The sequence below is a fragment of the Haplochromis burtoni genome, unplaced genomic scaffold, assembly GCF_018398535.1.
Source record: "Haplochromis burtoni strain Fernald_Lab_line unplaced genomic scaffold, NCSU_Asbu1 Contig_448, whole genome shotgun sequence".
Lineage (NCBI taxonomy): Eukaryota > Metazoa > Chordata > Actinopteri > Cichliformes > Cichlidae > Haplochromis > Haplochromis burtoni.
Window position 1 is genome coordinate 370,732 of NW_024582809.1, and position 26,467 is coordinate 397,198.

The 26,467-nt window shown below is 41.4% G+C and overlaps 2 protein-coding genes across 4 annotated transcripts; one reads left to right on the top strand and one right to left on the bottom strand.

The window, feature by feature from the left end:
* Positions 1-10,162: 10,162 nt before the first annotated feature.
* Positions 10,163-16,498, bottom strand: mb (myoglobin). 2 transcript variants are annotated; one of them, XM_005945758.3, is made up of 4 exons: positions 16,466-16,498; positions 11,536-11,621; positions 10,691-10,910; positions 10,163-10,587 (listed from the first exon to the last, which is right to left on the bottom strand). In XM_005945758.3, the coding sequence occupies exons 1-4, from the start codon at positions 16,481-16,483 to the stop codon at positions 10,447-10,449; spliced, it is 465 nt and encodes a 154-aa protein (XP_005945820.1). In that variant the 5' UTR covers positions 16,484-16,498; the 3' UTR covers positions 10,163-10,446. The 2 variants fall into 2 exon arrangements, with proteins under 2 accessions (XP_005945820.1, XP_005945821.1); XM_005945759.3 differs by lacking the exon at positions 16,466-16,498 and adding an exon at positions 12,193-12,305.
* Positions 15,431-26,148, top strand: serhl (serine hydrolase like). 2 transcript variants are annotated; one of them, XM_005945755.3, is made up of 12 exons: positions 15,431-15,617; positions 16,914-17,057; positions 17,424-17,537; positions 19,326-19,367; positions 19,461-19,480; positions 19,563-19,637; positions 22,042-22,148; positions 22,222-22,301; positions 22,399-22,433; positions 22,515-22,591; positions 22,687-22,774; positions 24,303-26,148. In XM_005945755.3, exons 1-12 carry the CDS (start codon positions 15,560-15,562, stop codon positions 24,444-24,446), a joined length of 984 nt encoding a protein of 327 aa, XP_005945817.1. In that variant the 5' UTR covers positions 15,431-15,559; the 3' UTR covers positions 24,447-26,148. The 2 variants fall into 2 exon arrangements, with proteins under 2 accessions (XP_005945817.1, XP_005945819.1); XM_005945757.2 differs by lacking the exon at positions 15,431-15,617 and adding an exon at positions 15,634-15,785.
* The last annotated feature ends 319 nt before the right edge of the window (positions 26,149-26,467 follow it).

Here is a 26,467-nt window from a genome sequence, read left to right on the forward strand (position 1 = left end):
TTCTGATCCATTACATTATGTTTTACATGAACAGTACTGTGAAAAACACTCCAAGTACACCCTACAATTCAATATCGTAGAACCACCTTGGCAGTAGGAACTAATTGCTTTTGATATGACTTTATCAACGTGTCACATCGTTGTGGACGACTTTCAGCCCACTCGTCTTTACAACGTTGTGACAGTTCACTGAAGTTTGCGGCATTTGTTTACAGCAGCTCTCTTAAAGTCCCGCCACAGCATGTCATTTCGGGTTGAGATCTGGACTTTGACTGGACCATTGCAACAGCTTGATTCTTTTCCAGACATTCTGTTGTAAATTTGCTACTGTCCACGACCCACTTCCAGCCAAGCTTTAGTTGTCAAACAGATGGCATCACATTTGACTCGACTTGATGTTCAAGGAAGTTCATGGTCAACTCAACGACTGCAAGATTCCAGGTTCCAAATCATCGCCCCTCCTCCACAGTGCTGATTTGCTGCGTTTGGATTTCTCCCTCCATGGTGCTGGTGCTGTGCATTATTGCCTAACATCTGTACTTTGGTGTCATCTGTCCAAAGAACGTTGCTTGTGGTTTGTTCAGATGGAACTTTGCAAACCTAAACTGTGCAGCAAACTATGCTTATTCACCCTATTTCTAATTGTACCTTAACATTTAACATGCTAACTGAGGTCTGTAGAGTCTGAGATGTAGATGAGTTTTTGTTAATTTTTTTCTGACCTTGGGTTGAATTTGCTGGGTTGTCCAATCCTGGGAAGATTGTTGTTAACAAACGAGGGGCGATCGTGGCTCAAGAGTTGGGAGTTCGCCTTGTAATCGGAAGGTTGCCGGTTCGAGCCCCGGCTTGGACAGTCTTGGTCGTTGTGTCCTTGGGCAAGACACTTCACCCGTTGCCTACTGGTGGTGGTCAGAGGGCCCGGTGGCGCCAGTGTCCGGCAGCCTCGCCTCTGTCAGTGCGCCCCAGGGTGGCTGTGGCTACAATGTAGCTTGCCATCACCAGTGTGTGAATGTGTGCGTGAATGGGTGGATGACTGGATATGTAAAGCGCTTTGGGGTCCTTAGGGACTAGTAAAGCGCTATATAAATACAGGCCATTTAACAAACAGCTGATTACTCCAAATCTGCTTTTATAGTGGTAGTCACACTTGTTTATGATTATTAATCAAGTGCACTCGTTTGGCTGCAAATTCCCCATGATTCAGCACAGTTCTACTTAGTTTTTCACAGAGTACAAGATCCTGGGAAAACTTTTTCTGGTTCATGACCATATATGAAGCAGTAAGTGTTAAAGGGTTGAACATAATTAAAAAAAATTTCATGTAAATACACTTCAGTGGGCTTTATATAATTGTTTGGAGTTTCATTACATTAATACCATGTTTTTATTTAGGTTCTCAAAAAAAGTTGTGAACTGGAGGCAAAATTTGAATCTTTCCAGTGCACAAATAAATCAAACTAAAAATAAATAATGAATAAAATAGTCCAACAGATTTAAATCAAGTAAAATCGTTTCTTCATATTTTGCTACAAATATGGCAAATAGGTGTAAATACAGAAAAAAAATCAAACAGAGTTTAAATCATTCTAACTGGTTTTAAAGTCAGTATTTGGTATGACCATCTTTATTCTCCAAGACAGCCTGAACTCTCTTAGGCAAGCTTTCTTGTAATTTCTTGAATTAACAAAAAGTTGATTGTGTTCATCTGGATATAGCATTTTCAGCAGGAGAAACATTTCATCACTCATCCAAGTGACTTCTGCACGCTACGTCCATGAACAGAGTCGACGTTGTTTAGATTTCTTACCTGGTTGGTTGAGCATGCATCAAGACATGTCTTCATTCAGGATAATTTTTCTATGTTTCTTGAGGGATGATCAAAGCTCTTCTTTAGATGTTGGCTGCCTTTTGTTCTGGCCTCTATCAGGAGAATCCCACACTGCTTCAGATGCTCTGGGGAGGCCAATCCATGACTGATGGTGTTGTATTGTATTGTTTTGCCAATAAGACAGTTTCCAGATGGTTTTGTATGGTGGATCAAAACCTGATGATACTTTTCTGCTTTACTATCATGTGTTCATAATTCCCAAGACCCCAGCACCACTGGCTGAACGGCAGCTCTAAACCATGTCAGAGCCTCCATACCTACTCCACACGCTCACAATGATTTCTACCAAAAATATCACAACTGGATTGTCACTCCTAAAGACCTGTTGTTGCCGATTTTAGTTTCCTCAAATGTTTTTACCCGTCAGCTATAAAGTGCTGATGAGATATTGTCAGCATGCTGCTGGGCGGGCAGGCAACATGGACACCCAAGATTGTGAATGTGATAACTCAAGAATGAAGCAATGTAGGACTTTCTAATTGATAATAGACTTAAAACGGGTGTAAGATGCCAATTATCGAAGTAAAAAATACTAGAAAGTCTGACTCCATGCAAGAAAAAACGAGGGGTCTCTATTTTGGAAATAAAAGACTTCCTGGTCACGCCACCATCGAATCCATCCAAGTTACATGGTTTATTAAAATAATCAAATTACAGCGTTTACATTTATGTTAGACTACTTTTAATTAACTGCTTTATCCCACTTACAATGAATTTAAAAAAAAAAAAATCTTGTTCATGACCTGTGTAGCATGTTAACACTATTGGAAGTAAAAAATAACTTAAACTCCAATTTTGAAAACACAACTTTCTTTTTTTCCTTTTTTTTTTTTTTATAAAGCTCTGACTTGTATTATGAGTCTGTGGTCTGGGAGAGAGTCCTGTAACTCTCTGTCTGCAAAATACAGTATATAATGACCAATGCTGGGCAATTAATTATATAGTTACTTCTTCAAAAAAGTAACTGAGTTATGCAAACAAAGTTTTTTGCAGCTGTTTACCTAAAAATGCAGCCAAGGCGTTTTTTTAAATAAACATTTCAAACTATTTACAGAACAATCAGCTGTTCTGCATCAAATTTGATGCCACACAAATTATTTGTGCCACTCCAAAAAATAATTTCTGTCCACTATGAGATAAAGGAGAACAACAGCCTGATACCTGCAGGCCTGACAACAGGAGATGTATCACTCCTGTAACACCTGTAACATTCAGCAGTCACCTCATTGTTCTGACACACACAACAAAACTGATTGACTACACACTAACTACACAAGATTCACTCCTAATCCCCCCTCCCTCTCCCTTCCTAAACAACTAAATGCCATGTTGCCATATCGTTTTTTTGATTGGTCGACATGTTACATTTTTCCACCAATAGGAAAGAGTGGGTTTTTTTGGTTTGGTTTTCTCACAGGTGGAGAGTGCTTTCGAGCTTTTCCTTATAAAACGCCGGTTTTTTTTACCGTTTCTCCGAGTAAATATAAACAACACAGTATTCAGGAAGAAACCCAACATTTATATATTTTTATCATAACTCTGGTTTTAGTGACCTATCAGCAAAATTTAGGGGCGATCGTGGCTCAAGAGTTGGAGTTCGCCTTGTAATCGGAAGGTTGCCGGTTCGAGCCCCGGCTTGGACAGTCTCGGTCGTTGTGTCCTTGGGCAAGACACTTCACCCGTTGCCTACTGGTGGTGGTCAGAGGGCCCGGTGGCGCCAGTGTCCGGCAGCCTCGCCTCTGTCAGTGCGCCCCAGGGTGGCTGTGGCTACAAGTAGCTTGCCATCACCAGTGTGTGAATGTGTGTGTGAATGGGTGGATGACTGGATATGTAAAGCGCTTTGGGGTCCTTAGGGACTAGTAAAGCGCTATATAAATACAGGCCATTTACCATTTAAAAAAAAGTCCACACTTTTTCCTTCAATTGTTCCGTCTGTCCTGCTCACATCTCCGATGCTTGTCCACGTTGTCATTAAGGTGGCTTCACTCCACATCAGCCACGCCGCTTTGCTTGCTAAAACACCGGTGCACATAAAGACGCTGTCGTAGCCTGTCAACGATGTTGATTAGCTGCGTATATACGAATGTGAATCGCATTATTGGCTGAAATATGGGATGGTGGCATCGTTCTAATCCCGTACGGGAGCAGCCAGTCACTCACTGGCTAACACTGCAAAACAGAATTGTTAAAGTATTCATTTTATTTCTGCGTTTCTGTGCGCAACGCAGATTTTCTGTGCGCAGAGACCGTGCCAGCAGTGCGCAATTGCGCACGCGCGCAGGGAACATTGCCTTGGACGATATAGAATGATTAAAATAAAGTTTGTTCAGCTTGCAACTAAATGAAGAAACAACCTGTCGTTTTTATTAGCAGCAACTGTTTGACCTCAGCCCCAGTCAACAGCTGCTCAGACTTCAAAGGGGGTACGAACCAAGGAGAGAGGAGTGTCCTTCACAGGGTGCGACCAATAGCACTGTGCCTGGTATCACATCGGCATGCATGCACCAGCGCGCACACACACTATTAATAGTTAGGTTATCATCACAGCAATTATCTATCACGCAGGTTAGGCAAACACTGTAATGGTGTCAGGCCAGGAACTGGAAGGACAGCGAGGGGTCAGTAGGGCTGGAGAATGTCAGCAATAACACTGATATCTTTGACTCTCACGGCTCTTTCATGCATTTACGTTCTGTATACAGAAAGAAAAATAACCCCCTTTTTTTGCTTATTGAGACAAATGTTGGCGCCTAAACTGTGCAGAAGGTCATGAGATGGTGGCAGTGAACTGATGACCTTTTCATTTATGTACTGATGTGTTGTACTTGACGTTTGCTGTGTATTTTAAAGGATTTGTTTTTGGTTTGGCTTACAGTAATTGCACTTTCTATTCTGTTTCTACACAGAAGGTCAAGCCTTGTCCACTGGTTGACTTTTTCTGTATCTAAGCCCTTTGTCTCTATCAGAGGTAACTTGGGGTTCAGTATCTTGACCACAAATACTTCAAGATGGAGGTTGGAGTGGGCAAGGAACTCACAACTGACCTTCTGATTGGTAGATCCCGTGCTACCTCCTGAGGCTGAGGTAGCTTAGGTACCTCCTGAGCTACAGGTCCCTCATATACAGCTAGGTCCATAAGTATTTTTGGACAATAACACTTTTTTGTTAACTTTGCCTCTAAACACTACCACAATGGGTTTGAAATCAAATAATTATGATGCGATTGAAGTGCAGACTTTCAGCTTTAGTTCGGTGGGTTTTAGTCCCCCGTTTACAAAAGCTCAAAAGTAATTTGACAACAGACTTCATGGACATGTGAGGAGTGTTCCCTGATTATTCCATGATACATTAAGCAGATAAAAGATGTGTTTAATTTGTATTTGGTAGCTTTTCACTTGAACTATCAATATGAGCTTTAAAGAGATGTTGATGCATGTGATGGAGTCAATCATTAGGCCAAAGAAAAAAAAACATCAGAGAGAGCAAAAACTGGTAAGTAGTATGGTGAAGGACAGACACAGCTCATAATCTAAAGCATATGACATCATCTGTCAAACATGGTGGAGGTAATGGTGTGGGCATGTATGACTGCCAGTGGAACCAGGTCACTGGTGTTTATTGGTGATGAAATACAAGATAGAAGTAGCAGGATAAAATGTGAAGTGTACAGGGCTGATTCAGGTCAAACTACTTCACACAAATTGATACGGATCCAAAGCAACCTGCAAAAGCAACCCAAGAATTTCTCAAGGCAAAGAAATGGGATATTTTTCAATGGTCAAGTCAGTCACCTGATCTCAACCCAATAGAGCATGCTTTTCACTTACTGAAAAGAAAACAAACTTTTTGGGGGCAGAAAGACCCACAAACGAGCAGGAACTGAAGGCAGCTGCAGTAATGACCTAGCAGAGCATCTCAAGGGAGGAAAAACAGCATTTAGTGATATCCGGTGGTCATTGACCGCAAAAGATTTTCATCCTTCTTTCAGCTACTCCCTTAAGGGGCTATTTTATTTAAAAAACAAACAAACAAACAAACAAAAATGCTCATATTTAAAATCATGTTCTTCAGTTACTTTTGAGCTTCTGAAGCTGAGGGACTGTGTATAAAAACGGCTTTAATTCCCAAACTGTTAATGCAACCGTTTTGTCCCAGTGGTCCATACTGGTGAACCAAAGTCCTCACCATCATGGTAACCAGTTGTTGTTTATGTTATTGCTTTTCCTACCGTGACGAGGCCTCAAGTCTCGGCTCAGGTGTTGACAGCTGCTATCAACTGAACACGTTTTCCTATATAAACAAATAACAGTGGTCCACAAGGTGCAGCTCTCCTTGCACCTTGGTAATAGGTGAAGTCGTGCCAGAAGCCTCCATCCTCCATAAAAGTGAAGCCATAATTAAGGAAAGTGTTTTTGCTGCTCCTTAAATCTGAGAACTGATACTTGACGATTAGTTTGAAAGGAAACAGAAGCCAACTGAGTCAGCAGCAGGGGAAGCATTCATGCAGTCACAGAGTAGAGAATTATGCTGAGCTTGTGGATAACATGCTGAAAGCATATCAGCTAATGAGTGCAGAATGTCACAGACGATGTGATTTTTTACATTCTCATCTTGACTTTTTATACCCAGCAAATCTGCTCGACTCAGGGACGAGATTTGATGGGCGACCTCTGTTGGTTCTTAAGTATAGAGACGGGTGTTCAGTACAAACACGCTGTAGCACGCTGACCTGTTTTTCCGACAGAAATATGCTTTAATGCGTCTCTGATATCATCCTCTGGTTTATCTTCAGGATGAGCACATTAAAACAATTATGGTGGGAAATAATTAAAATTCCAGACATTGTGTTGATATTGTTCATATCTGAAATCAATGTAAAGTAAAAAAAGAAAAAAGAAAAAAGATAACAAGCTGGTCTGAAGTTCACAGCAGCAAACAAAAATATTTTTTTAGACGAGTATAACAGACGGCTAATGACAATTTTTTTTTTTTTATGTGTTCATCATTTGCAAACGGCACACTTGAGGATACACGGACTACTGCTCAATCCCTTGTAGGCTTGTACAGCCTGTGGCCGGCTGGTCCCTGTGGTTAGCGTTGTCACAGCAGACAGGGTGAGACATCAGAAATGAGGTTTGATGAATCAGTGCAGCCCACCCATCTTCAGCCTGAGCAGCTGCCTGATCTGTCACATCGTAAACACGTGTGTGAAAGTGCAGGGACTTACATAATTCGACTAACGTCCAGTTAATATCATGTTGCTTCACGGGTTCGATTAAAGCTGCAGAACATTTTGGTATTGCACAGTGTATAAAATTAGCAGAAGCGCAGTATGCTTCATGTGTTTTATGGCTATTTGAATCACCTGTGTGACCTATTTTAATGGAAAACTTTTTGTTAAAGCAGGAAAAAGGGGGATCTACTGATCCATGCAACATTAAAATAATCAACATACCTGTCTGTTTATTTTGGTTACAGTTTTGAAAACAGGATATTTCTAAATTCAATCTTGGAGTTTTTCACATGACAGGATTATATTATCTGACGTAAGTGTGCAAAAACCTGGGAGTGTATCTATTTTCTCTACTGCTTATCCATTTTGGGGATGCAGAGGGCTGGAACCAAACCTGTGTGTCAGGGTGAGAGCCAGGGTGCACCCAGTTCACTGCGTAACACAGAGACACACCTAACATGAATGTCTTTGAACTGTGGATTTTTGTTACCTTCACCAAAGACGTCATGTTTTTGGTAGTGTGTGCGTGTCATTCTGCCTGTAAACACGATAGCATGAACATTTTTGAATGAATTCGGATGAAACTTTGTAGGGCTGTAACAATCCGATCAAATTTCACCCACTGAGGTCTTCAAGGTCACCGTAACGATTTATTGATCAAAAATTGACCAAATATTTGACTTAGAAGCTATGAAACTTACAAGTGTGGTGTGTATTGTCCACAGATTTAAAATATCATCTCCCATTGGACCTCTGACCTCTCCTTCAAGGTCAACAGATTGATCTGAAGGTCAGAGTGATAATAATATAGAGCCATTTAAAATAACAGGTTTTCAGATTGACAAGAACCTGTTGGCATGGCATAATTTGATTGTGACTTTGTTACGTACCTTATAATAACCGGTCATAACCGTTAAAACAATTTCAATACATTTATAATGTTCCAGACTAAGCTTCTTTTTGTTTTTGTAATCTTCTTTGGAAAGCAAAATAAACTGATGATCAAAAAAATTCACCCGATGAAGTGAAACGACTGCTGGACATGTCCTATATCCACACATATAAAAAAGAATAAAAAGTAATTATACTCAAAATGATGTCAAGTATAAAAAACGAGTTTCAGCAGAGCAAATAAAAAAAGCCTGCACTTTGCACTTGTTATTGCTGCACTACTTAAAGTTCATTTAAAAACAACAATAAAAATGTTTACATAATGAATGCAATCCCATTTCCATAAAAGTAAATATAAATACTCTACAAAGAGTGAGCTGCATGACTGGCAGAGGCTTGAACTCTCCGAGTCTTTCGTGTTTAAATGTTAGGTGTAATTTCTACTTCTTTTGTTTTCTGAACAGCCACCCATCAAAAAGAAAAGTCTTAAAAGGAGCAGTGACAATGACAATAATAGAAGAACTGTCTGCAGGGAGCACCCCGTTCCCATCTTTGGTACCAGTTGAGAACCAGGCCGGTGAAATTACGTGAAAAAACACTTGTCCTGTGTGCCACTAAATGGATAAGTAACCTGAGACTATTGTCCCGTGGATATGCATTTGAAAAGCGTTTGACCTCAGCTCAGTCAACAGCTGCTTAGAGGGGGCGGAGACAGGAAAGCAGAGGTGTCCCCCACAGATATGCGGCCAGAGGCACCGTGCCTGATGTCACGTCTGCATGCGTGCACTAGCACACTCACTAATAATAGGTTATCATCATCCGTCATGGAAGTTAACCAAACACTGTTTTGGCATCAAGTCAGGAACGGGAAGGACAACAAGGAGTCAGTGGGACTGAGATATGTCAGTGATAAGGCTGTTATCTTTGACCCTCTCGGCTGTTTTTCACATTTTACATTCTCAGAAACAGTTGATGGCTCAACCATAAGACGTGATTTCCACTTCTTATTCAGGCAAAATGTGGAAAGTGTGCAAATAGTGAGTCTTTAATTACTTGAGGCATCCAAGGACGACTCTTCAGTACCACAGACTCATTTTAGGTTGTAATTTGTGCAACACTGACAAATGCACACCCGTTGTGTAGGAGTAAATCAAAATAGATCAGTTTCTGAAATAAAACCATCCCACAATCAAAGTCTCTTAAATCACCTCAGATGCTCTGTTAGCACTCCAGGAGGTCGTCCTGACCATGTATTCGTGCCTAAATGCACTAAGCTGCTGCCTTGTGAGTGACTGATTAGGTATTTGCAATAAGGAGCAATTGAATATACCTAATAAAGTGACTAGTGGGTATATATTATGAGTTTCTATGGCAACAACACTTTAATCAGATTATCAGGCTGTTCTCAAAACCTCTGCAGTGCCTCAAAAACCAGATGCTATGTTTTTTTGAATTTACCGGTTGCAAAATATTCACTGCATCATTTGATTTTGCCTTTTTCCTGTGAAAAACTCATTGCTTTCATATGTTATAGATTTTTTCTACTGGAAACAATGGACACAACCAAGAAACAGGTGATGAGGGGGCTCCAAATTTGTAAAGAGTGAGAAGAGCTCAGGGTTACTCCGCCCCCCTCCCCTGAGCAGCAAGGATAACATTGAACACAGGGACGGGGAGAAAGGAAGAGTATTATCTCTTGAAAACAGCCTCACAGGAAGTTGAAGTAATGGAGGTCCCAAAGCTGCTCATGTGACGGACTCTGCATCTTGTAATGTCCACAGATCAGGTGATAGGTCCTAATAGCTCCCTGTGAGAGGGACTGCTAAAGTCTTTGTCTCATCCTGTTCACAGGATGAATGTGACCAAGAGTGGAAAGTGAGTCTGAAAGGTAATACCCTGCGTGAGAGGCCAACAATACTGAGCAATTTGAGGGGTTTTTTTTTTTTTTTTGGTGTCTTTGAGACCACGGGCACGCATGCCAACACCAAGGGTTTCACTCTTTACTTGCTTATCAAGACAGTCTGACAAATGTCCTCAGTTGACTTTCAGATCAGTCAGCAGCCACTATCAAGTTTAACTATAACGTGTCAGGACAATGCATATTCAAATGTGTATAATGAGAAAAACAAACAGAACTTCAATGGACAAAGTAGTGCAGAGAGTTTTATTGTTACGAGTGATTTCAGCATTATGCGTTTCCAAGTTCAAGAATGCAGATCAAAAATTTTATTTAGCTGAAACACAAAGCTGTTAATTTCTGAGTGACACTAGAAGTGTAAAGCAGTTGAATACAGTAAACCAAGCAACTCTGAATCAAACTGATTCCAGAAAGTCTAACATACAGATTACTGAGGCTTTCAATTTCCCTATAAATCATTTGCATGTGGATATTTTTCATGTCTTCAGCTCTGTATGGAAGAGTAGTAAGTCAGTCTCAGCCTGTGAAGCCCAGCTCTTTGTAGCTGACCTCAAGGTCAGCGATGACCTTGCTCATCACGTTCCTCAGGCCCTGTTGTCCAGCGGCATCGAGTCCAGCCTTCTCTGCAAAGACTTTAACGATGACCTCAGAGATCAGCTGGAAGGAGAAAAATTCATTTACTTCAGTCAAGCTCAGTTTAACAGCAAGCATGAGGTGATGGAGCTACAGTAAACTTTGTCCTCTTGCACACTAAGCTCACCTTGAAGTTGTTAATGGGGATCTTGTGCTTTGTTGCATGGCTGTTGGCCAGAGGTTTGAGAATGGCAGCATGGTTGCCTTTGGCCTTCAGCAGTTCGCCCAGTTTCTTTAGCACGGTGGCTCCATGGTCAGCAACAGCAGAGCTACTGGCCAGCTCACCCTGAGGGATGCCGACAAATTTGGGGAACAGCTTCTGGGTCTCCGGGTGCTCCGTGAATAAACTGAAGAGGAAATAGAGCAGCAGGGTCATACCACACAGATCATGGTTTGCATTTTAGCCATTTAGGGTGGCAGTGTAGACGCCATAATTTATCCTACTTTGATTACATCACTCTTATGCACAAAATGTTTATTCCTGGCTGTGATAAGACTGGATACAAACACATGGGACCGCTTTGATAAGGCCCATCCCATCTCCTTCAGTAGGATAGCTCCTGTGCCGCCATCATGATCCTCAATATGCTCATGTTTGGGTTGGCACTGGCGGAAGTTTGGAAATTAAATTAGATCAGTTAATGGCGTTTTTCCTCTTGTCCATTAACACAAATTAGAAGGGGGGAGGAAATCTGAAGCAACTGAATATAACAGAGTCAAACATTAACCATGACCTTAAGACAAAGATTTAATATCTCCGTGTTTTAAACAAACACAGATTTAGGCATCATAAAAGTTAGTGATGTGGCAGTGGTTGCCAAGTGTGCAATTAGACAGGTGGTGGCATAAATAACACATGAATTATATTCTTAAACTGCACTGGAGGAGATGAATTTTTAAACTCCTGGCCACAGGTCTGAGTAATGCGACCTACAAAGAGTACAATCTTATTTTCTTTCCAGAGTCACTGACCGGTTCAAAACCAGGCTCCCATAGCCAGTGTAGTCTGCTTCCACTGGTCCCCAGTACTTCAGAACTGCGTCAAAGTCCCCCATGATCTGAGAAGATGAGGGGAGAGAGGGAAAGAAAGAAAAAGTTGCCTGATTATATGAAGCTTGTCAGTTACAGATGCAGTTATCCTGTACTGCACTTCTGTTTGAGTTAATGGCTGAGAACCAACAACAATATCAGTCAAGGGCAACTTGTGAAAGATGGATAGATTACCTCAGATAACTCAGGGAGTCTGACTGGCAACCTCAGTATAGCTTTATATAGTTTATTTGAAGTGAAATCAGATTCACTTTTAGTTTTAATGCATTTGAGGTCATGAGAACGCTGCGAGATATGTAAACAGAGTGAAGTTCTTACAGATTATCCCACAGTGCACTAATCAGTCATGCATTTCCTTTGTTCTGCTTACGCTAGTTTATTAAGATAGCTTTTAATTTAGCAGTGTTGACATTTTACATTTCCCCCTTTAACTGAAAAACTCAAACAGATTCCCAAGCATCCTGAAAGAAAAAAAAAAACCAATAAGTTTAAGATTAATTTTACCCCTGAAATGTTTAACTCCAAGTCATGATATATATTGTTTAATTAATTCTATTATTGCAGAATCCATTGCCTTACCTGCAAGCTTGTAATATATCCTGTGTAGTTACACCAAATTCCTCTTGTCCTGACTAAACCCCCCAGAGCTGACCTTTTATACTCCCTCCCTCTGTGCTGTCACCAAGTTTGTTTCCCCCCCCCTCCCTCCAGCTCTCTGTGAGGCTGCCTCTTACTGCACGTCTCCCAAATGTTCCCAATGCCTCCAACGTCTACCTGGAAACTTAATTCCAGGTGACTTAGCCACTTGGGGCATCTTTGGTGTGTTTTGTGGCCGAGCCATCAAGTGGCCCAGGTAGCGTGAGTAAAGTAGGTCATTTATTGAGGGAGAGAAAAAAAACAAGAAAAAAAACAAAAAACTCTACATACAAAATAGGGCTCTAGTTGAGAATTTAGTTTTAGTGTTACCTTCCCAAGCTGCAAATCTAGCATCTTAAAGCAATTTTCCATTTGTGATTTTAGAGCAGCCTACTCACATTAGACAGCAGGTGAATTTCACAGCAATCCCTGCACTGAAACTTCATCCAGTACTTTCACTTATCAGTTTGTCATTAGCTACTCAAATAGTTCTGCAGTAAAACCTGCAGAGATACAGTAATTCTGCTCAACTGGAGCAATTCAAACTAATTGCATCAAAATGTCATTGATTCTAAGCTTCACAATGGATATAATGTGAAGGCAGAACACACGCTATACTTCAGGATCTTTTCCTGCTTTGATCAAACTTTTCTAGATTAATTTCCTAATTTTGACTTTAGATTCAGATAGTGGGTTTCAATTGTAATAAATATGATCAAATTCCTCCCAAGAGTATTAAAATGTCAGAATTATTTCAGTCTTGATTTTCTTGTCTAGCCAGTGATTTTAGTTTACTAGAAATACCCTGCAGTAAAAACACAACACGCTCCAGTCAGCTTACAATAGTCTGTGCCCTTTTCTTCCATGCTACACTTAAGGACACTTCTACACACATTACTATGATTTCTACCACCTGAGTTTCAGTAGTGGGGAGGACAGACACTTAGATTATGATTAATCTAGAAAACCCTCTAATGGGAGGAAGAAGTCTCAGAAGCCTGACAGTTTTCCCAGTACCTTGCATAATTTTATATGCAAAAACAGCTGCGCACCATGTCATATTTTTATTGCTAATCAATTTATAATGTCACTTAAATAGCAACATTTCAACACAGTTAAGATCAGATTATCAGCCATGTTGGTGGAAATACAGGAATCTTTATATCCAACAGCCAAGATTAGTTGTGGTCATGACTGTATGCAAGATCTGATGCACTGTGAATGTAATCAGGGAATTAGATGCTATAAAAATCCAGACAACACCCGCAACCACATGTACAAAATGTGTGATTGAAATTCCATCAGGAGAATATATGTGCAGACAGACACACTCACCAACTCAAGAATGCACACCAACCCAGGAAGTCAAGGTTATGTAAGACACCAGCAGCTTAATTGTTCAGTACAAACTTGCTGTAATGTTTTGTATAAAAATCATTTACCATGTGCGTAAGATAAATTAATGTACAAACACACTCGTGACTAATTATCAGGAAAGCCCCTCTGGTGACCAATAAAACCACTTTACATTTCCATGAGATACATTTGGATCGTATAGCCGGTTCGAGTTTTGGGTCAGTTTGTGTTGGCGAATCACATTTTCTCAGTACGTTTGGTTCTGCCCGAGTCCTAATTATTCAGTTTTCAAAAGGGTGCACACTGAACAATGAAACCTCTGTTTCTTTTGATTCCAGTCTCAGCCGATTTGAAATGTATCAGATTCCGTTACTGAGGACTGATTGTTTGGTATTCCCTCTAACCTGAAACCTGAGCCCCTGCGCTGCCCACATGCTTCAATTTATTACTACGCCATTGCACAGGTAGCTGCACGGCAGAATTATTCAAATGCAACCAGTAAGAAAAATGCAAAGCAAAATGTCCAGGCTAAGGCACTGCAATGATGCCGATATGCACACATCGTAACAAAGTCATATACAACACTCCCATTATAGCTCATCTTAACTAAAGCCCTAGTCAATATTTTGACCTTTACTGCCAATAGCAGTCATTTAGTTACTATAGGACAGTAGTCAAACTTTGTAAATGTTTTAGGTTTGCAGGCAAATTGCATCCCCCCCCCACATAACTGCTAAAGTGCACCGTGTTGATGTTCACAATGGAATCATCTTGCCTCTCAAGCAAATGGAAAGGGTGTACACAGATGCTGCACAGTCCAGCTTGGATGCATTTGAAAATAATTTGGAATCAGGTGACACATCTGATCTGAGGTCAAATACAGTTAATGACTGGGGGGGGGGGGGGGGGGGAGGGGTTGGGGGGGCGGGGGGGGGAGGCTGCGATCTGCTGCCGCCTTCATTTGTTAAAATTACAAACTAATTCAGTGTCAACTATATAATATTAACCTGACCAGTTTCCTGGGAGAAGTTTGCGTGTTTGCAATTGCTATAATTGAGTATCAGTGTTGAACTAGACATATTAGAAGGCCTTCTTTCGTGAGTCTTCATTCTAGTTGAAAGCAGCATTAGGAAAAGAGCATGAAGCTGAAGTCAAGTACTGCATTTTTCCAGCATGGAACACTCGCCTACTATCTGCTGCAACATGAATGCACACTTAAGTGTGCAAGACTAGTGTGGCACCAAAACAGTATAGATACAGCCCGCATTTAGAGTGAGGAGCAAGACCAGACAAATGCCCTACCAAGCACTTGCTGCCCATTAGTGACCTCGGGGAAATTTGAATAGACAGGTGGACTTTAGCAACAGCACCACAGGGTGAAGAGGGACAAATGAAGTCAGAGTGAAGACAGACCTTCCACCCCTCCATTCCCAGTGGAAATCAGTTTCAGATCACATCTATTTTTAAATTTAGTGTCCTATAACACATCTTTAACCTCTCCTACACTGCTGAAAGTTGGTGCATTGACTGGGCTGACCTGTCCCATCCCACTTTTCCTTTGGCATTTCCTCTTGGAAAATGCTGGTAAATGGCCACACACACACGAAGGGATTCATTATTAGTCACTACTGGGCTAATGTTGATAGAAATTAGGGAGGGCATTCGACATCTAAAGTCCAGTTGTGATTAAATCTCACTGAATTCCACCAGGGGCCCTCTGCTGGACTTTTTCACATAACATTGGGGAGGCAAACGACAAGTCCCTCCTCTTCTAAACTGTGATTGGTTTACACTATGGCTTCAATAAGTGTCTAGCCAATAGAATTTCGCGTGCGGTCCAACACCCGGAAGACAGCAGTGAGTGTCAAAGAAGTAGGTTGAAGCAGTTTACACGTTTAAGGAAAAAAAAAAGGTTGTCAGTCAGGTTTTATTTGCAGTGTTTTCAGGCGCAAAGATGATGCAGGCTTTGAAAGGCGTCAGACACGTGACATCCAGCACAATGAAACAAGCAGGTAACCGGCAAGGCTCGTGCTCGTTTTAAAGCAGTCCGAAGTGGGGGAAAGAAATAGTGTTTGCAAAGTAGCGACTTCGTCTACAATTAAAGCACATTCGCAGTCTTACAGCGCCGATATGAGCGAAAATGTCATTCACAGACTTAAAAATATCTGGACAGCCAACAGGTTTGTGGGGCAAAGGTTATTGCCCGATTGAACTTGTGATTTTAAAGTATTGTTAACTGTAGGAATAGCGTGTGTCAAACATGAGGCCTGGGGTCCAGCACCAGCCCACTGAAGGGTCCAGTCCGGCTCACTGGCTAACTTTGCAAGTCTGAAAACTGCCAAAAAGTCAAATAGCTTTAGTTTCAGTAAGATGTTCAGCTCCTCCTAGTGAGGCGAGGCCAGCATTACTACATAGTTACTGTATGCGAAGTTAAAGTTGGGACTTGGACAAGGTGTTTTAAAGGATACTATTAAGAGGGGGAGAAAAAAAAAAAAACAAAACCACACACGTCTCAAGCTGTTACCCATTTTATAACTAGATTGTGAATATTTAACTTGCTGTATTGAGATTTTAGAGCAGATTAAATCATTTGTGGCCCATTAACTGAAGTTTAACATCCCTGCCACTTTCAGTGGCATGTTGAAGACATATTGCCAGCTTTGCACGGTTTTCTAAAAATGTGACCTAGGGTAGACACGCAGCTGAGCAGGGCTCCGACCCCATATTAAGTTTAAAGAAAAGTAATAAAAACTTGCAGAGATAAAAGGCAAATGCGCAGGTTTTGGCTTACTTTACTTGGCGCTCATTGAGAACTTTCCCAAAGTTTTATGGATCCAGAATTTAGTCAGGTCACTCTTACCTGTGGTAAGGTTGGCATTTAAGTTTCCTGAAAACACAGAGAGAGACACACTAAAGAGTCACATAATTGAAAAATGTGTTAAAAGTATTAACCAAAGAAAGAAAACAAACTATTCCTGAATCAGTAAAGAAGCTCTCACCTTCCTTTAAGACAGGGTACCAATGAGCTGAGCACGGCTTTTATTCCTGTTCGGTTAATTGAGCAAGTGAGACACAGGTATCTGCAATTAGTCAAACAAAAGCTGTGCCCACAAAGCCAAGCCCCGCCTCCAAACAAAGGGGAGTTAGGGCGTGAGGAGACATATTTCACCCACATGACCACCAGGGAAAGTTTTTTTTTTTAATGATTGTTCCTTTACATCAACTAATACATACAGTTGGTCACATGATCAGAAACTAAACCAAACAGATGTCGCAAGTCTTGTTAAACCAGAGTGCGCTGTGTCCAGTTTCAGAGCTCTCTGTGGCAGTCCCGTGGGGGGAGATCCGAGGTAAAGTCTGGGGTCCTGACCACGGACATCCTGTGCTGTGCCTGCATGGCTGGGCTGACAACTGCGGTACATTCAACACGCTTGTTCCCCTTCTGCCAAAAGGTGAGTGTTTTGTACAATGCACATTGACCATCTCCAGTGGCTCCCACTGTAGAAACCTCAGTGCCAAAAATTGAACCCCATGGACAATAATTCTTAAAATCAGCGGATTCTGCTGCTCAGCTCACTCAGGTGTGTGGCGTTCGGTTAATTTGAGTGTACAGCTTGTGCAAACAGGTGCTGCCGCCCAGCTGCTGGAACAGCTGCATCCCATCCAAAAAGACTGGATCTGAGGATGACATAATTACCACAGCACTTTACCCAGATTTTACAATTGTAGCTGACGGATTAGGAGCGTTTTCCTAGCTTTGTGTCCTTATTAACCTGAAAGCGATTTTTAGTTTGCCTTCTCCCTGTGTCTCCACTCAGAGTGTCGATATGTGGCAATGGACCTGGCAGGTCACGGTCGCTCGTCGCACCGTCCTCCTGGAGTTCTGCACGCCTTTCCTTCCTACGTGATGGATGTACGCAGAGTCGTTGATGGTGTGTGAGTTCGAGGACACTTGCAGTTAAGCCTTTAAATCCCAGCAGAGATATCAGTGTTTGTTCCAGGATTGCAGTTTGTGATCATCGAGTTTTGGCTGAAACTTACATGTTATCCTTCCATAAACTTCTGCACCCCACATTTTATAATCCTAAGAGGTCTTTAACTGTACACTTAGTTGCTTTCCCTCATATCCATGGGAATCGCTTTGGTCCATTAGGTTGAGAGAAACTCTGTGAGAAATGTTGTGACAGCTAACATGACATATTTATTGCTCGTTACTGCTCTCAAAGGCAAGCTGCAGCAGTATACAGCTCCTGCAGCCAGCACAGCTGCTGGCTGAAGATGCGGATGTGTCTAATGCTCAGGCTATGATGCTATTTATGTATTCATGACTGCACGGTAACTATCCTTCACTGGTCCTGTTAACATGAGCTAGCATTAAGCCTGAGCCTGTGATGACAGGTATGTAATAAATACACCGCAGGTGTTCGGGAGGCAGCATGGCTGCAGTATAACTGGGCACTACTGCAAACTTTAGTTATAGTTATTGTTAATTTAAATGTAAATAATTATTGTTTTAGTTTGCACTTGAAGCAGGCTTGTAGCCCCGAACAAAAAATTGTGTTTTGGAAAAAAAGTTTAACAATGAAACTCTAAAAATCTGTAAAAATCTTGGCAAAGCTTTCGAATTAGAAGGAGGAAAACAGTGAGGTTTGAAGAGCAAAGGATAAAAAGCTGAAAATGTAAATGAAGGCCAGTAGATGATGTGTGCTGAAATCACATCCTGGACTCGGACCGTTCTAGAGCCGGGGGCTGCTGTGGCTGAAGGATGATTCACTGTGTTTTTTGGTTATATGAGACACATAATCAAAACACACAGTGGGATGTTTGTGGTAAATTTACAATATTTTTATTACAGTATAAAACAAAAGGTTTAAAGGCCACCCATGTGGAACAGAAGATGCTGTTTTCCATCAACATGTTTGACATGATGCAAGCCAGTTTGATCCATTTCCATAAAAAAGGCACAGTGTATGAAAGAGCTGTCTTGTGTTAACTGACCTATCATTTCTCTACAAGTCTTGGCTACTCCTCCTAGTTTAATCAAACGTACACGCGGTGATCACCTAATGTGGCTTCACCCAAACTGAGCACAGCCGTGGTGGCTTGGTGTGTAGATAAATGCGCCTGTAACATATTTATCTATACTTGGAGTACCACCAACTACCTGATGCGGGTGTTACGCCAAAGCTCAGCCATCCTGCAGTCACGATCACAGCTACGGCCCGTCACAGAGGACTGAAGCAGCCCCACTGTTGAAGTTTCACCCACTCACGCTGTGCTCATAGGCAGTGATGAGTTGCCGCATCATCCGTAACAGTGTCATAATACTCAGCCTTCACTGTGGATCAGAGGGAATGTAAAATATATGAATATAAAAGCATCTGTGGCTTTTTCACAGGATGCTTTGTGAGCTTTGACAGTTTTGTTGTTTTTTTAAAAGTGGGCAAACTCTGACCTCTGAGGTAGAGCATACACTGCAGTTGAAAATGAGATGATTTTAATATGAATATACATTTGACATAATTTTAATATGCAGTTTATGGATCTAGAAAAAAAGGCCCTTTAATGAATGTTATTAATTTCGAGCATATTGCCAGAGCTGCCATGCATCTTCCTGACAGCTGAATCACAGCAGTGAGGATTTCTTTGAGCTAAAAATGGTCTGTGTTCTGTGATGAGATACTGAACCTGGTTGATGATGTGTGAAATTACTCCCACAGCTCTGCAGTGGAGCAAATTCTCCATTATAGGCCACAGCATGGGTGAGTGCAGCTGTATAAAGAATTCAAGCTTTAAAACGTATGTTTAAAAGCGCACATTTATTTTATTTCTCTGTCCACCTCTTTGTATTTCAGGTGGTAACGTTGCAGGAATGGTAGGTGACTTACGATTAAGACACATTTGAGAGTGCTGTGCTTTATTGGGTGGCATCATTGTCCATGTGGCGTCTTCTGCAGTTCAGCGCTCTGTATCCGGAGATGGTGGATGCCGTTGTGCTGCTGGACTCCTACGGATTTTTACCTACAGACCAGGTACTTGTTTCTTTTTTTTCCTTTGTTACTCCACATCTGTTTTCATAGGAAACATTATTCAACAATACAGAAACAGATGATACCCACACATTCTCTGACTCACCCAGTATACGGTTAACCCTGTACACCCCCCACCACCATCCCAACCTATGTAGTGGCACATTGAAAGAATTAGAATAAGTTAGAAAAGGGTTAGAGTAAAGGTGTTGGATATACATGCCAGACTGAAGTAGTTGAATGCTCACTTTTCATGTCTTACTTCACCCTAAGTGAATTTGTGAGTCGAGCCTGGGGCCACTGTGGCATTGTTTTAGTATGCAACTGAACAGTAGCTGCGTATGATTTACTGTTTTCCACAAATAATGTGGCTTGAAATATTGGCCTGTCCTCTGGTGTGCTTTTGCCAGTGCAGGCCACTAGCAGCTCAGTGGGGGGAGAGCAGGTGTAGCGGTGTTACGGTTCTAGCAGGTGTCCCAGGGAGCCATGATGGCTAACCAGCATCCAAAAAATGCAGTAGTGCAGCCATCACTGGTACACTGGTTATCAATGATTATTTCTCCCCAAAACGAGATGTCTGCTGTGGGGGGGAAAAAGTCTGTTCTGTCCACCATGATTTTCTTTCCAGCTTCTTCTAGAAATGCTGCATAATAATTGATTTCCAGTCCTCATGAAATGTGGGTTGCTCTTGGGGCATCAAGGCAGACCTGGCTCTGTAGATTATTCTAGTTAAGTAAAACTACATATCAGAAAAATGGTCAAACCTTTTCTGCACAACCTGTGGAAGCTTTGGAAGCTTCAATAATGTTATCGTTAAAGTAGCAATACAGTGCCGTGCAAAAGTCTTGAGTCGCCCATCATTTCACTTTACTGCATTGACGGTGTGTTTGGAAGCGTTGTCATACTGAAAAATGAAACTGTTACCAGTCAGATGGGGTGGATCAAAATCTGACCATATGTTTTTATAATTCCATCAATTTGATAAGATCTCCAACACCACCAGATGAAATGCAGCTTCAAACCAGGGCAGGGCCTCCACTGTGTTTTGCAGATGGCTCTAGACAGCCTAGAGCAGGGGTGGGCAATCTCAGGCCACGAGGGCCGGTGTCCCTGCAGGTTTTAGATGTGTCCTCGAACCAACACAGCTGATTTTAAATGGCTAAATTAGCTCCTCAACATGTACTGAAGTTCTCCAGAGGCCTGGTAACGAACTAATCATGTGATTCAGGTGTGTTGACCCAAGGTGAGATCTAAAACCTGCAGGGACACCGGCCCTCGTGGACCGAGATTGCCCACCCCTGGCCTAGATAGTCAGTGTTGTTCCTCCTCTGCTTATACTGACACAAACTGGAACCAAAAATACTGAATTCTCTAATTCATCGCTACATACTGATTTTTCCAGTTTTTGTGTAATTTGGAGTCAGGAGAACTGCTTTTCAAGACCACTTTAAAACATTATAAGAAAATCTGGCTCCTTGGAAACAAAATGTAAAGAAATAAAGGGTATTGCAAGACTTTTCCGCAGCACTGTTTGTCACCATAAATACAATTCCCATCAGCGGTTCATTTACACCCTCTTGTGCATCATGTGTACCCATGAAGGGGGAAATTATAACGCTGACGTGTCTCCGATTACTTCTGAGTGAAGTGTGATTTTTAAGCATCGTTAGGCCTCTCACTGTGTTTGTATTATTTCATCCAGCCTGCTATTATTTAAATTTTCCAGTCTTCTGTGTAGAACAAGAACAAACTTCTTGGTTACAGCTTAAAAAGGGCTGTTATGTGTGAAATAAGGGCTGGTTGATTTACTCCAATGTTTCTTTTCCAGCAAACAGAAAGATGACCTGGGTGCCGCTTTCAAAAGTGGACAACTATTTATTTATTTATTTATTTATTTATTTATTTTTGATGAACTTTAATGTGACAGCTTCTTTTATAGTATGCAAAAAGGCTGCTGTTGTCTAGCAACTTCATCTAAATTAAGTTTTTCTCCTGAACACGTTGAGGCGTAGGTGAAAAGTAGAGGAGGTGCTCGGTTTTTGAGAGCATATAATTTGCAGTGACGAGAAGCCCCCCTCAGAGAGAAACACCTCTCTGGTGACCTCTAGCTAATTATAGTTTGATTTACACTTCAGGGCTTCATGACTTTGTGACAGTGTCTGATGAAGTCTGGATTGTGAGAAAATGAAAAATGCTGTAGGCGGTTTGACATTTTGAAAGGCGTTGCATTTAAGAAACACTTGCGGCCACCAGTGTAATTGAGTCTGGCGCGATTTTGACCTTTAGGCCTGGGCTAAGGCTTTACATTATATTATTGCATGTTGCATGTCTCCATATTATTCCTGTACAATTCACCCTTGTGAGTCGTTTTCAGTTGCTGTCCTTATTTATCTCTGCTCCCTCGCAGAAGGAAATGCCCAAAGTGATCAGGCAGGGGTTCGAAGAGATGCTTCTGTTTGAAAAAACGATGGAGGAGAAGAAGAGAGTGTACACTTACGAGAAGGCAGTAGAAAGGTAAAGCGCCTTCCCTTATCGGCAGTTTTAAAGGAGTTCACTCATGCGCTAACTTTGTTTTTGCAACCTTCAGGTTGATGTCTGTAAACCAAACTCTTTCTGAACGCTCTGCGAAAATCCTTCTGGAGCGAGGTCTGGTTCAGGTTGAGGGAGGTGCGTGCTTATCTTCCTCTCGTTTACCTTCTCTCAAGACTCATCTCTATTTCTTTTTCCCCTTATGTTTAAAGTGTAACTTCTCTTTCCCTTGCAGGAGTTGTGTTCTCCAGAGACTTTCGTGTTAATCTGGTAGGTTTCCCCTGATCATTTCTACCCAAGCTGTCATTTGCAGCAGATGGTATAAACGTGCACAATGTTTCTCAATTTCAGAAAAACATAGCACGCATCAGTTTGGAGCAGAGTCTGGAGCTGCATTCGAGGATCACGGCCTCTGTCCTAGTTGTTCTGTAAGATGGTCTCCTGCCTCTCGTTCTCTTATTGCTTGTGGAAAAAAATAAGAGACTAAATAGATTTGCAATTTTTTTTTTTTTTGTCTTTACAGAGCAGAAAGTGGCTTGGACAAAATATTTGCTGAAGACGAGCAAAAAAAATGTACATCAGCACTTCTTCAGGCCTACAGGGACAAAAATGTGAGTGCACCTAACAGTCTGTTTGTGGAAAGCAGGTATGTTTGCATCCCCGTGTTTATTTTTAGCCGTTAAGCCTGCGCATAATTGTTCCTAGCAGACAGACAGCTGCACGGATGCTAGAGTAGCAGTGCAGTATGAGCTCAGTGTCTCAGGAGCAGCAGAAATTTATATAGCTGTGAATCTCAACACTGACCTACATACAGGAACTTGGTCAAGTGCTGCTGATGAGGGAGAGCAGAGGATGCGTTTCCACCAATCGTCTCCACTGAGTGGGTTTCTCTCCCAGTCAGATTTTCACTGAGAAACAAAAGATAAGCGTGGCATGTGGTGAGCACAGTGGAGCATTCAGCTCTTTCCCTCAGGTGTTTGTAGAGATTAAAGTAGAGATGTGAGAGCGAACGTAGGACTTGCATTCATTAAGCGCCCAAAAATATTCCAAATGACTTGCGATGCTGCTGTAAACATGGAGGACTTCATGTTTACAAGTTTAACACAGTCATTTAAAATGGCTTTTCATAGCAGCCATGAGGGTAAGTAGCAGTCAAGTGCTGCTAAAGTAGTGCACTTGATTAATTGATAATCAGTAACTGTGATTAACTCTATAGAATCAGAAGCTGGAACAAGTGTGTTAACACAATGCTTCAATGCATCTCGGACTTAGTTAGCATGTTCAATGTTAAACTTCGTGAGGGCACAATAAGAGAAAAAGACTGAACAAGTATGGATACCTCTTCTCGGTAAAAAGAATATGGCAGCACATTTTAGGTTTGCAGAGGTGCTGAACAAATCACATGACTTCCGGAACTAACATGGAGATGTTTGACCACAACGCTAAACACAGCACACCAGCACAAATGTTTCATACCAACAGTGAAGCACGGAGGAGGAAGAGTAATGACTTGGGCTTGTTTTGCAGTCACAGGTCCCAAGCACCTCGCAGTCATTGAGTCAACCGCAAACTTCTCTGTATACTAGAGAATTCTGGAGTCAGATACGAGGCGATCTGTCAAACAGTTAAAGCTTGGCTAAAATAATACCATGAAACGGGACAATCATCCCAAGCACAGCAGAAAACAGAATGACTGAAGAAGAAAAGAATCAAGTTGTTGCAATCGGCCAGTCAAAGTCCAGACGTCAGCCCGACTGTAATGTGATCTAAGGAGAGCTGTGCATAAATAAATGTCTACAAACCACACTGAACTAAACTAACCTTGAAAGACTTTTCAGATTTAGTCTAAGTTCATGACCTAAACTGCATAAAAAGATGGATGTAGCCATTATGTCATTGGTTTCCATGTTGAATTCTTTACTTGTGTGATTGAGACCTTAAACTCACCATGAAAACGTTTAGTGATTTCAGAAATAAAAAGAGAACTAGGGTCAGTTTTTGCGATCAGAGAACTCGCCCCCTGCTGGGCAGATCTTTCTGTGCTTCGCAGTCTGCGGCTCAAGTGGCCGGAAAGTCCTTTATTCCATGTTGAAAGCCTGCTTTATTCACCATCGTGACTGGTCTCATCTGTGTTTTCAGCAATCCGTGGTGACTGTTCCAGGTGATCATCACATCCACCTGAATAAGCCTGACATCGTCGCTCCAGTTGTGTCGGACTTCCTGCAGACCAAAGTCCTCTCACGCTCTGCTACACCAACTAATGGCCAGACCTCTAAGTTATAACAGACCAGTTACTCCTCGAGTCACGTCACACTGACTCTACTGCTAATCCTGTATTTGTACTGTACTATTTACACAGGTTTAATTTTGGTGCTTAAAACTCACTCGGCTGGTCGTCTTAGTGGACTCATTAATTATTTAAAGCCTTTTAAAAGGTAGTGATGCTGTTTAAATGAGAAAACAAAATTTTGCCATCGCTGCCATCTCTGTCTGTTAACTCAGGCTTTCTGCCTCAGGCTCTGCACTCACTAACATGAGGGCATCAGAGGTTTGAGTTCTTCTATTGCGCTGCCTGGAGCATGCACCACATACTCAAAGCAGAGGCGGTTTCAAACACATTATACCACATTGGAGCTCTCAAACTTAAACTATTATTAAACTATTCCATAGCTTGATAATTGTCCCAAGCACAGAAATGGTCTGTGGCCATATTAAAGTCACACAGGTGAAACTGGATGAAGGGGTTTGTCATTATCTGTGAATTCCTCCCACACAATCACTTGAGCCACCAAACTTGGCACAAAGGTACATCTTGAAGGCCTCTGAAGGTTCTCATCTATGTCAGCTATTATTAGGTCCTGGTATTGCCTAGCAACCACCTAGCAAGAGGCTCAAATGACTGCTTTTTAGCCTTTACATTCCTATAACACCTTATAAAATTAGCTTTAATTTCATAACTTCTTATTTATATCCACAAAATCTGAATTATGCATGTTGAGCAACCGCCTAGCAACAGGCTAAAATCCATTTTTAGCATATGAACAACATCGCTTATTGTTTTACTGTTCTCCCTGTGATTAAGTATATCAGTTGTCCACAGCACCAACAGGCCAAGCAATACTGTAGCATGGGCACGTATGTGTTTCTCTAATGTGTTACTTCTCGTCTCCTCTGTCCTCCCCGGAAATCCTGTCTCAAGTGTGCCGTTTTTAAGGATGTCTCATTCCTAAAATGCATCTGGAGGAGAGGGGAGGCTGCACAGGTATGGCTTTGTGGTAGTTCTTTAACCTCTAGTGTAGGCCATAAGAGCTAGGATATACAAACTGTGCTGGACTCTTTAAACAACTGCTCGTTTCATCCTCTTAAGTGTTTCAGTTTTTTTTTAAAGATGATCAGACTTTCTACTCTTCAGTGTTTCTGTGAAAAGTAATATCTGCTCACATTGTGGAATGTTGTGAATGGTGTTTTTTTGTTTTGTTTTGTTTTGTTTTTTTTAATGCTGTGATATCCTAAAATACAGTAGTAGCCTTTAACAAAACCATGGGCAAATGATGTGGCTGTGCTACACGTCATGTTTCAGTTCATCCTGCAGAGCCAGTGACACCATCAGCTGAATCGCCCCGTGCCGGCTGCCTTTGAGGAATGATTGGGATTCACTGTGGCAGCTCAGAAGTCTCACCAGTGTGCTGTGTGTCATTAATATTTTAGCAAGTGCACAGTTTCTCAGATGTGCGACCACATGTTTAATCTCATAGGTTAAGTAAGCAGTGGAGAGGAAAGTGTGTACCAACACAGAGAGAGCAGAGGACGACTCGTGACTTGAATAACAACTATGATTTTCCATACAGGGTGTCTTTTTAGTAAATCTCAAGTACTGAAAAGCTTTTATTTTGAAGAAACAATTTCCATAAAAACAATTTCTGTGCCTGATGCACTTTTTTTTCTTCTTCTTCTTCTTATATTAAACTGATGGCATTAATTGCAAGTGTCTTACAGTGTCTTTGTTCTTCATGAAATTATAAAATCTTGAAAGTTCAATTAAAGTTTTTCGACTTTCTGACAGCTGTTGAAGCACTTGTGAGCTTGGCAACATCAATTTTAAAACAAGCTCAAGAAAAGGGGAAAAACAGTCTTATCATAGATATCTCATAACTTTCTATAATGTTCAATACAATTCAATTTTATTTAGCGCCAAATTGCAACAGCAGTTGCCTCAAGGTGCTTTATGTCCTGATTGTGGGTACTTTTTTTTTTTTTTTTAATTCTACTGCAGTATTTCAGGGACACCAATGCTTAAAATATAG

Excerpts from the sequence above, each read along its gene's own strand:
- mb (XM_005945758.3), bottom strand. Across the intron at positions 10,911-11,535 it reads GGGAGCCTGGTTTTGAACCG|TTTATTCACGGAGCACCCGG; the intron begins GTCAGTGACTCT and ends TTTCCTCTTCAG. Across the intron at positions 10,588-10,690 it reads TCCCCATTAACAACTTCAAG|CTGATCTCTGAGGTCATCGT; the intron begins GTGAGCTTAGTG and ends TTCTCCTTCCAG.
- serhl (XM_005945755.3), top strand. The coding sequence starts at position 15,560 with ATGATGCAGGCTTTGAAAGGCGTCAGACACGTGACATCCAGCACAATG. Across the intron at positions 22,434-22,514 it reads GAGACTTTCGTGTTAATCTG|AAAAACATAGCACGCATCAG; the intron begins GTAGGTTTCCCC and ends TCTCAATTTCAG. Across the intron at positions 22,592-22,686 it reads GCCTCTGTCCTAGTTGTTCT|AGCAGAAAGTGGCTTGGACA; the intron begins GTAAGATGGTCT and ends TTGTCTTTACAG.